The sequence below is a fragment of the Apostichopus japonicus genome, chromosome 3, assembly GCF_037975245.1.
Source record: "Apostichopus japonicus isolate 1M-3 chromosome 3, ASM3797524v1, whole genome shotgun sequence".
NCBI lineage: Eukaryota > Metazoa > Echinodermata > Holothuroidea > Aspidochirotida > Stichopodidae > Apostichopus > Apostichopus japonicus.
Window position 1 is genome coordinate 28,698,230 of NC_092563.1, and position 12,072 is coordinate 28,710,301.

The 12,072-nt window shown below is 38.9% G+C and overlaps 1 protein-coding gene across 1 annotated transcript; it reads right to left on the reverse strand.

Moving 5' to 3' along the window:
- Positions 1 to 73: 73 nt before the first annotated feature.
- LOC139965757 (uncharacterized) lies at positions 74 to 11,199 on the reverse strand. Its single transcript, XM_071968442.1, has 3 exons — positions 10,973 to 11,199; positions 5,063 to 5,302; positions 74 to 2,645 (listed from the first exon to the last, which is right to left on the reverse strand). Exon 3 carries the CDS (start codon positions 2,620 to 2,622, stop codon positions 2,014 to 2,016), a length of 609 nt encoding a protein of 202 aa, XP_071824543.1. The 5' UTR covers positions 2,623 to 2,645; positions 5,063 to 5,302; positions 10,973 to 11,199; the 3' UTR covers positions 74 to 2,013.
- Positions 11,200 to 12,072: the final 873 nt, after the last annotated feature.

Here is a 12,072-nt window from a genome sequence, read left to right on the forward strand (position 1 = left end):
ATATTAATATTCAATACAAAGGATGTCTGTTTTCAAAACAGTTACTAAAGAAACTGAAGAAAATCTTTAAAAATAGAAAAGATTACAATTTCTTTTTATTTAAGATCACACAAATATTTACAAGTCTACATATAATCTCTGTATTATAATAGTGTTTGTACTTGCCTCATTGTTCTGTACTTGATTCCATACTCTAGGGCAAAGTTCAGGCGTCAAATTATTTTAGTAGAAAAAAGAACTCATTCAAGGCATCCTGGTGAAATACACATTAAATCCACTGTTTTTGTCACGTCAAGTTAGAATTACTACAGCTTGTAACAAAAGTGATTCCTAAGCAAACAGGATGCTGTTTCATTGTCACACACTGACAACAAACTCTTTTGCTTTTCTTCACCATGGTTGCCTTTTTGCCCCAAACTGATGTCTTAACCTGAAGTTGGGTGATATACCAATGAATGTTTTGTATTCACACTGTGATGCACTGATGGTTTTGTAATCATACTGTGATGCATCTCAGTCCTGATGTATTAAATTGGATACAAATATTGAAGGAAAAAAAAAACCCATCTTTGTCAATGTGTGGCTATGACATCATACCTACTTGCAATTTCCATTTTATTACACACAGACACACCATATCAAACTTAAATGCTGTCATCTCATAATTTGACTGTTAAAGTACTGTGAATTAAAATGCTTTACAGCATAGACATGATGTTAGCTTGGTAATAAATATATACTGCATAATTCACAATTTAAAGCAGACTTTTACAAGGTTATATAAAGTGAAAATAAAGATAAGGAATTCAATGGCAACTTTGGAGACACAACATAACAGCATATGGTTGTACAGGGAAATGGATATTCACTACAGCATTAGTGAGATGTATACCTACAACAACCCTGACAGACAATGTGCCTCACATCATATATCTTCCTGCAAGGAGACACCTTTTCTGGAAACAGAGAACTTTGGGGTCTTACTTCTAGTGCAAAGAGGACAGAATTACAGCTGATACCAATTCAGCTACCTTCAATACTGATTGATGTAATGGCAGTTTTCATCCTCCCTGGATTAATGGTAACCTTTCTCATACAGGTTTACAGTTGCATCACTATTCAATCGTTTCTGTAGTGTAATTTATAACACCACGTTTTAAACCCCTTCCATTGTTCTTCTGAAAACTAAACAAATTTAACTGATTGGAGATTGGATAGTGGACCACAGGCCAAAACTTATCGGTGATAGGATATCAATAGCAATTGAACCGAATACCACATGCAGTTAAAATCTAAGATATGTAACCAAAATAGTTTTTGTCAAGGTTAATACTTAATAGTTACATCCATGCTCACATTTAAAGTCAATTTGTTTCTTGATTATCGATTGAAAATATTTGCCTTTGCATTGACAAATCACATCACTTTCTAGCTGTTAGGACACAGCCAAAAAAGTTTGAGACCATTTCTCAAATCGGTTTAACCATTTCACTCATACAGTATGTTGTACGAGGAGGGTAGCTTTTCAAATGCCATCTCCTCTAATCTCTTATATAGTGTTTCAGTGGTTATAATTTATTCCACCCTAAATATGCACTACCACCACTGAATTATGCGTTAGTTTAAAGGTGCAAAATGAAACTCAACCTAACTTTGTAAGACAGTATTCTACTTTATTTGACAGTCTAAAACCCGCTAATTAGGTGCAGAAAAATGATTTGAACTACAAACATATCCTTGGGTGAATATACCATGGTATGGCAAGAAAGGTAGAAAAATTCAAAATGCAGTTAAAAATACGACCAGTGAAGTCTATTAGCTCTCATCACAAAAGTATAAAGTCCCTTTACCTCCACATTACATTGCACAGAAAAGAGGAAGCTTTGGTAAATCGGAAAATTACAGACAAATTGTTACGTTGACTCGGTTGATAAGACTCTGGCAGAAACTGGAAATTGCTGTCGTTCAGGATGGAAGACAAGATGTCTCATTGTGGAATTGTTTTCAATGAAATTATCCTGATTTAAAGTAAACTGGGTTAGGTTTGTGCTTGAATGCCAGGAAAAAGGCCACATTCCCAAAGGCCAGAAAATAGTGAAACCAGTCAACTCTCTTGATATTATAAAGATTACCTTGTGTTCCGACTACTCCTGCAAGGACATACATCAGCGATCCCACCAGGCAAGACGAGTTTGGGTACATAACACTCGATAGAAGCAGCGATAAAATTGAAACAAAGCCCATAGCATCTGTAATATAAGCGTCCACCTGACTGGACCAGAAGTTTGAAACTTTAGCGATTGTTACGACCGGAATGGCACATAAAAGAAGAATTGATAAAGAAGAGAAATATCCAGACTGATAGCGATTTCCGAGATGATAATCAGCAGTGAAAAGCGAAGTACCGACCACGGCAGCCAGCCAACTGGCATGAGAATGGTACCTGATTATGGTCACCGTTGGCTGCTGCAGTCCAAACTTCAATGATCCCAGACTCGCTGCTACTGCTGTGAGGAGAAATCCAAAGGCTGCAGCGACTCTGGGAATTCTGAACAGTGATACAGTCACTGCGTAAGAGACAAAGGCTAAAATAAAATCGGAAACAGCGGTGCTCATCTGCATGGTGGCAGCTGTCACTCGGGAAGCTGAAAGGAAAGCAAAAAATTGTCAATATTTACTGTACATATTTATTTCATGATCATTTCACCGTTGAACTACTTAGAAACACATTTTAAACAAATAGCTTCAGCAATTAGAATGTGCAGGCTGGTGTGATTCTCCTCTCAGCTTTGACAAATATGTCATTGATGATAAGTAAAAATATTTGTAACTAAAACACACATATTAATATACTAAATCACTGTGTACAGTAGTAGTAGTTGGGATATGGAGAGGGTCAAGATAGAAACAAAATTAAAAACAATATCACACATGATAGCCTATAAGCACAAACTTTGTTATATACCTCTACAAACGGGAAAGAAATCATACAAGCAGATGCATACTTTGTGTTTATTGAGCACTAAAGATCACAAAGAGAGTCTGTGCTACAGATGCAAGAATGTTTAAAGTCAATGGGTAAGGGACTATTAGCCAATCAATTCACAGAAAATTTGGAAAAGTGTCATTGACTATTTTTAGCATAAAAATCTCTTGACCAAGCACAGTTGATTGTTATGAAAAGTTTGTTTCGAAACAAACTCAAACTCAAAAAAGAAAGAAAGATGTTCATTCAAAAATGTGTTTTGTTAACAATGCTGCAATGACTGTAACCGCTCATATCAGGTATAATTTGTGATAAAAGGCCATAGCTTGTATGCTGGGTACACAAGTGCTGGCCTAATGAACATTCATTATTGTAAAAAGTGTGATCACAAAATAATAACCATGCACTGTTTTGTAAAGCTGTAACAATCTTGATACAAATAACAATCAGTTTCCGAAAATCGGATAATCAGAGTTGTACTGTACTTTAAATTTTTAATATATTTAATTGTGAAAGTGACTTTCACTGTCTCAACAGTACTCATGCTGCGCAATCAAAGATTCCTCCAAGGAATAGGACTTAGGATAACCCTATTGCAATCAAAAGGATAGTCCAAGAGAACTTCATTTTTGCTGAGGAAAAAGGAATTTTTCTCAAACAGTTTGAAGAAAGTTGCAAGATAACAACATTTGAAGTTGACATCACAGGTGTGATGGCATAGATGGCATCTGACAAATTTGCTTTGTGTTCCTTCCTTAAAGCGTACATCCAATTTTCACAATTCAACATAAGTCAACATAAGAATACACTAGTCATTCATTATTGCTAACTTTACAAAAACAGGAACCCTGGACAATCCACTGTCAAAATGATAAAAGTAAAATAAAATGTTTTGCTGTCAGTGTGCACCTATGACATCACAACTGTTTGTTTCAAGTTCCCTATAAGTACAAACTGTGACAATTTCAACTATATGAAGGAATGTACACAATGCTATGTTTTTCTTTCAGTAGTCAAAATATAATTTCCTATGGACTACCCTTTTAACTACAACTACAGTAGGCTAGTATTAAAATAGCTATATATACAGATACCAGAATGGTTCTCATGTCTTCATGGTTGTGTACTTGGTTCTGAATTTACTATCAGTTACACAAATTTTTTTTTGTTAGGTTTGGGTCCACTTTGAGGTTGATGGCAATAGTTCTGTTTTAGAAGGTGTTGTCAGTTCAACTTCAAATGCCAATAGGGGATGGTTTACTACATTATTTTTAAACAAGTAACCCTGTATAAGCAATTAAAAACATCATAAAAAAAGGCTAGGCCTAATAAAAATACTTGAGTGAGGACTAATTTAGCCTAAGGAGTAGTGTAGTAAAAAGGCCGTGGCTATTCTTACGACTAGTCGTAACAATTATTTATAAACTATTCTTACAACAAAGGCGAATTCTAGTGCAGTAAAGGAAATAAAGCAACTGCGCATGTAGTAGTGGTAACCCTAACCCTAAACATAACCCTAAACCTCAATCCTAACCCTAACTCTAACCCTAACCGGAAATTATTGTTACTCCTCGTCGTAAAAATAGTACTACTGATCATAAAAATAGCAACTGCGCATGCGTAGTCAGAAATTATTCTTACGACAAGTCGTAAGAATAGCCACTTTGTAGTAAAAAACTAGTACTACTACTACTAGGCTATTAAAGTCGCAGTAGCAACTAGCAGTAGCATATAATCTCCCCAAGCTAACATTGTAAGGCCTAAGTTAGGCTTAATTAATTGCTAGACTTGAGTTGGCCTGGACTTGAGTTTTGATGAGCATCTAAAGCATGCATAGTGTAGACCTAACGATTTCACTTAATATGCAGCCAAATGCTGAACAGGATGTTAGACAGGGGATTAGGATACAGAACGGTGAGGTACAGTCACCCTATACTAGACTAGTATTAGTAACACATGCCTAGGACTCGGGAGGCCTAGGCTTTATAATTAGGCTATTCCAGACCTAGCTGCATAGCTAGCTTTCTCGACCTGTTCCTAGACTAATTATGGCCTACATAAGCTAGGGCTAAGTACCTGTAACTTTAACAGAACTTTTAAATTAGCATAAGCAGTTCAGTAGTGTTATTGTTGCTGTCCGCGATCCCGTTGTTGACCTTTGTCCAAACAGGAATTTCGCAATCAATTTCCACGGGGAGCCCGCATAACTAATACGTTTGCGAAGCCCACATCGCCCCTTGCCAGAAGTTAGTAGATTATATGGAACGCCAAAAAAGACCCAATTATTTCATGGCTGTTGCACGTATGGTGTGTCTACTGTATGGAAAGCCGTTTTAACATTTAATAAGGAATTTCAGATATCTCGAAATAATTTCAGATATCTCAAATTAAATTACAGATATCTCCAATTTATTTAAGATATCTACAAATAATTGCAGATATCTTAAAATCAATTTCAGATATCTCGAAATACCAGGGAATTTCAGATATATGAAATTGAATTCGAGATATCTCGAATTCAATTTCGGATATCTCGAATTCAATTTCAGATATCTCGAATTCAATTTCAGATATCTCGAATTCAATTTCAGATATCTGAAATATAATTTCAGATATCTCGAATTCAATTTCAGATATCTCGAATTCATTTTCAGATATCTCGAATTCAATTTCAGATATCTCGAATTCAATTTCAGATATCTGATAATAGAATTTTAGATATCTCGAATTCAATTTCAGATATCTCGAATTCAATTACAGATATCTGAAATTTCCCGATTTAATGTCAATTTAATCGGAAATTTATGCATATGCATTTCACATATCTCGAATTCAATTGCAGATATCTCGAATTCAATTTCAGATATCTCGAATTAGAATTGCAGATATCTTGAATTCAATTTCAGATATCTCAAATTCAATTTCAGATATCTCAAATTAAATTTAAGATATCTGAAATAGAATTTCAGATATCTCGAATTCAATTTCGGATATCTCGAATTCAATTTCAGATATCTCGAATTGAATTTCAGATATCTGAATTAGAATTTCAGATATCTCGAAATCTATTTTAGATATCTCGAATTCAATTTCAGATATCTCGAATTCAATTTCAGATATCTGAATTAGAAGTTCAGATATCTCGAAATCTATTTAAGATATCTCGAATTCAATTTCAGATATCTGAAATAAGAAACAATTTCAGATATCTAAAATTCCCGATTAAATGTTAAAATGGCTTTCCATACTACTGAGCTGTTATACCCTGGATTAATGGAGGATTATCCTGATTCCTAGCGATATAACAAGAAGACAAATGCTAAGTGTTTACAGCACATGCGGCCATATTGAACTGTTTATTTTCATCCAGGTCACATGCATTTCACAACAACTTTACCAAAATAAATGGCGTGATACTGATATATAACACTCCTTCCTACCAGATGATGAAACAATCAAATATTTTTCTTCATTAAACAACTCAACTTTTATTAAATCAATCAATCTTTTATCAAATCAAACAAACAAAACTAACAACTTGAGGGTATAGTTAAATCTCTAACCTCTTGGGTGGTCTGACAACTCTGCCTGACCTGGTTACTGTAGCTGATGGTGCAGGTGACTCTGCTACCACAACTGGGGTTTGACCTGTGTGGACAGGACTTCCAGATACTACTGGGGATGTGGTGGAAGGTCCTGGCTGATCCAAGTTAGAGCTCTGCCCTAATTCCCTAGTTGTCTGAGGTACATTAACTGGAACTGGCACAACATCAGCATCCATAGGGGAGTTGATGTTTGGTTTTCCAGCCATAGCATTTGCACCAGTATCGTCAGGGATAAGATGATCTGAGTGTACAAACCTACGATTATTGCCAGGGATCCTAACAATATATGTACGAGGCCCCTTGACTTTCACTATGGTACCAGGAATCCATCGATCCTTCCCCCCTCTAATATTTCGCACCCTCACTGGTTGATAAAGGTCGAACTGCCGCACTGGTGAACTGCGGTCCCTTTGCTGTTTTGCAGCATCCTGTCTCTTTTCCACCTTTCTCTGCAGGCTAGGTTTCAATAAAGAGAGCCTAGTCCTAGGGGATCTCTTAAGAAATAACTCTGATGGAGTTTTCCCGGTAGTTGTGTTCGGGGTATTTCTAAGACTAAATAAAACATTAGCTACCTTGTGACCCAATGTCTCCCCACTTGACTTAGCAAAAGCATTCTTGAAAGTTTGAACATTGCGTTCTGCAAGCCCATTCGTAGCTGGATGGTATGGAGGAGTGAGAGTATGGTCCACACCATTGGACTTCAGAAAGTTCTGAAATTCCTCAGATCTAAACTGAGGACCATTATCACTTACTAGCTGAATGGGTAACCCATAACGTGCAAAAAGTGTTCTCAAAACATTAATCGTGGCAGTACTTGTAGTGGTATTCATTGGTAATACCTCCAACCACTTTGAATGGCTATCCACCACTAGCAAGAAATTCTGACCTTTGACCTCTGCATAGTCTATGTGAACCCGCTGCCACGGCTGTGTGGCCCATGGCCATAACAGCAATGGTTCAGGGTTAGGCGCCTTCTGCACTTGTATACATTGCGTGCACAGCCTAACTTTATCCTCAATATCCTTGTCTAAACCTGGCCACCATACATAACACCTAGCAAGTGCCTTCATCCGACTCATGCCCGGATGACATTCATGAAGTTCACTCAGGATAAGCTCATGCAATTTGGATGGAATAATTACTCTACGCCCCCAAAGAAGGCATCCATCCTCCAGGGATAGCTCATCTCTGCGTGTGAAGTATGGTTGTATGGCAGGGTCAACACAATGATTTGGCCAGCCAGATAGAGTAAACTCTAAAACTTTGGCTAAAACTGGGTCCTTGTCTGTATGTTTTGAAATTTCAGTCGCAGTAATAGGGGTTTCCATTAGGACTGTCTCAAAAACAAAATACTCCTCTGGGTCACCACTAGAGGCTTCCCCAACTGGGAGTCTGCTGAGCAAATCTGCATTTGCATTCTTTGCGGAAGAGCGGTACTCAATATTGTACTGATATGCGGACAATAACACTGCCCATCTCTGCATCCGAGCTGCCGCCAAAGCCGGGATGCCATGTTTTGGTCCGAAGATCTTAGTCAACGGTTGGTGATCTGTGATAAGTGTGAAATTAGTGCCATACAAATACAAGTGGAATTTCTTGATCCCAAAAATAATGGCAAGAGCCTCTTTTTCGATTTGGGCATAATTCTTCTCGGTCTGACTCAATGTCCTAGAGGCATATGCTATGGGGCGATCTGAACCATCTGGATATCGATGGCCCAAAACAGCTCCAAGTCCACATGGACTAGCATCCACACTCAACACTAGAGGTTTATTTGGATCAAAATGGGTGAGCACCTGATTACTAGCTAAAGCATTCTTTGCATTAACAAAAGCTTGCTCACAGTCATCACTCCAAACCCAATTAATGTTGTGTTGCAGTAGGGCATACAATGGTTGCATCTGAGAAGAGAGATTCCTTACAAATTTGCCATAATAGTTCACCATGCCCAGAAAGGACTTCAATTCAGATACATTGGTTGGTCGAGGTGCCTTTTGTATGGCCTCGATTTTGTCCTGCAAAGGGCTCACACCTTCACTGGTGAGCTCATGACCAAGATACCTGATCTTTGATTTCATGAATTGACATTTTGTGCCATTCAGCCGAACATTGTGCATGTTTAACCTCGCAAACACTGCTTCGAGGCCCTTAAGGTGACTATTCTCATTCTCAGTTGCAATCAAGATATCATCCATGTAACAAAATACATTGTCTAATCCAGATAATATTTTGTCCATCGTTTCCTGGAAAATAGCTGGTGCAGTTTTCACCCCATAACACAAACGTTTTGGTGACAGTAACCCCTTATGTGTATTCATTACTAGGAGCCTAGCTGATTCGTCATCAAGAAACAGCTGATTGAAAGCACCAGATAAATCAAGCACTGAAAATACCTTAGGGTGTGTACCTCCCTGTGCCAGTTTTGCAAATAAATCATTAGTATTTGGTAATTTGTATCCCTCATCTTCAATACAATCATTCAAAGCTTTGTAGTCTCCACATACTCTTATTTCACCGTTTCCCTTCTGTACATGCACAACTGGTGAGGCCCATTCACTATAGTTGACTTGGGTAACTATATCATTCTTGATAAGTTTCTCATATTCATTTTCCACCTTTGACAACAATGAGTAAGGCACTGGCCTACTCTTTTGGTATTTGGGTCTACTTTTTGCTTTCACCCTCAACCTAGCAGAGAATCCCTTAATACCCATATCCCTTGATGAGAACATTTTCTGATTTTGACTCAACAAATTTTCCAAGGTTGGTGACACAGGATTCCCCAAATTTTGGATTCCAACCTTTGCTGGTTTTGGCTCAGATACCACAAAAATATTCTCCCAGTCCAGTTTGATTTTACTCAAGTGGTCTCTGCCGAAAAGGGATGGACGGCTTCCCTTGACAACCAATAAATCCATCCTACAACTAGTACCTCCATACTTTGCCGTGACTACAATACTCCCTATCACAGGCACCTTTTCACCTGAATAGCCACGTAGGGTTATATTGGTATCCTTTATGGGGTAATGGGTCAAACTGGACTTGTACACATGCTCTGAAATGGTGGAACGAGCCGCACCGGTGTCAATTTCCATGGTTATTGGAACATTAGTGTCCCCTACCACTAACGTAATCAAATACGGCTTATTGGTCTTTACACCTGATAATGTATGATATAAACCACAATGTAAATCACTTTCATCAGTATTAACACTATCTACATACTGTTCATTAGTGTCCTTATTACTAGAACTAACGTTAGGCTCACCATCCTCCATAGGCCTATAGCTAGTTGAGACAGAGTGGTTGCGGTGACCCCCTGTCCTTGTCTGATTCTGCGAACTTTTCTGGCTTTGAGGTCCCTTAGCCCCAGATCGGCAAGCTCTTTGAATATGACCCTTCTTCCCGCACGAATGACAGTTTACCTCGCGAAACCTGCAATCATCGGGCTTGTGGTTGCTTCCCCCGCAGCGATAGCATGATTGTGCACTGTTAGCTTGCCAGGGTTGCTGATTAGGCCTATTGTGCTTGTCGTTGTTTCTATTAGTCCCCTGACCCCTTCGTCCTTGACCTTGAGGGCTCCGCCAATTCAATCTGTTTGTACTCACAGAACTTCCTGCATCGATATGTTCCCTTGTTGCTATGCCAGCCATTTCGTCTGCAAGACACTTGGTTTTAGCTTTGTCAAACGTCAGATCAGCGGTTGAGAGTAGCTGCGTTTGAGTTTTCACAAATCTTGTGTGCAGTCCCGAGACCAGTCTGTCTCGCAGTGCCTCCAGTAGAAATGCGTTGAAATCGCAATGGGTTGCCAAGTTCTTCAAGCGAACAATAAAGTCTGCAACTGACTCGGTTTCAGACTGTGAAGCAGCCCAAAATTTAAAACGTTCAGCGATCACGATCGGTTTCGGTGAAAAATGTCCTTTCAGGATGGTTTTCAGATGCGCGTACGTCTGTGTACACGGCTTGTCTGGGCTACATACCGTTTTCAAGAGCTTGAAAGTGTCAGCGCCCACCATAGCGAGAAAAAAATTAGCCTGTCTCGCCTCGGCAATATCGTTTGCCACTATAAAGGCATCGCAGCGATCTGCGTAATCTTCGAAGCTTTCGACTGTGTTGTCGAACGGCCCGATATTCCCGTAAACTGCCATGTTTACAATACAGAAATATTCTGGGTTATATTATAGGTTCTTCCTTAGTTCGTCGCCAGTTTGTTATACCCTGGATTAATGGAGGATTATCCTGATTCCTAGCGATATAACAAGAAGACAAATGCTAAGTGTTTACAGCACATGCGGCCATATTGAACTGTTTATTTTCATCCAGGTCACATGCATTTCACAACAACTTTACCAAAATAAATGGCGTGATACTGATATATAACATGAGCCATCTTACAATAACTATGTTTTAAGTAAGTCTTTTGCTAGGCTTGGGGAATTGATTACGTAACACACAGGATAATGTCCCAGATAACTTTCAATGGTGAAGAAGTGTGCACTGAGGAAAAATGAACAGAAGTCTTACTAATGTGCGGATTTTCAAACGTGCATTTTTGGTTTCCTGAATTTGAAAAGTATGGAGTCTCTTACCAGTGGCGGAGCGTCCATACAGTCAGCTGGGGCGGATGCCCCCCCACCCCCTGACATACTCAATTGGACTGCTGGCGCCCGTTTAAGCTTTTTACCACTATTAACTTATTTGCGATTATTGACTTTTTTATTGTGCTCTCAAATACCTATCGACATTTGTCACATATGGTGTAATTTTCTGACAAAATGGCGATGACACCTATTTATTCTTCGTTTATCTGCAAATTAGCAAGGCCCGGAAAGGGTCATTTCCGGCGATCTAGGGAGTATCTTTACTAAAAAAATCCTGTACGCTCCGCGCCAACCTGTGGTGGCGCTCCGCTTAGATATAGTGTCGAAAACGCCCCTACAGACCATTCTCGCCCCCCCTGAACAATACCCCTAGCTCCGCCACTGACTCTTACCGTCCTTGCACAGTTGTCAGGGAGGATGAGGATTTTTTATGAGGATTGCAAAGTTGGCAAATACTATTATGGTAACATTCATCCAACACAACAACATCATGGGTCAAGCCTGCCTATAGAAAAACAGTCTTCAAATTCACTTGAGCATTAATAATTTGCTACTTGATAGCATAAACTATACCCTAGGTACGGCAATTAGGATTCCTTGAGCACACCTAATTAATCGACCAGCCACAGATGATTGTTAACACAAGTGCTCTAATCATAGGCGCAGGAGGCGGGGGGGGGGCTGGGGGTTGGCTGCAGCCCCCCAACCAAATATTTTGGTGAAAATTCGGGCAATATGCTGAGAATTTTTCGGGCACCTACTGAAAGAAAAATAAATTGCAATGTGTTTTTCTTATATATTATTATCATTATTATTGTAACGACTTCCCCGAAAGTCATAATCAATATCGAAGGGTAATAACACGGCATATGATTGTATG

Excerpts from the sequence above, each read along its gene's own strand:
- LOC139965757 (XM_071968442.1), bottom strand. The coding sequence starts at position 2,622 with ATGCAGATGAGCACCGCTGTTTCCGATTTTATTTTAGCCTTTGTCTCT.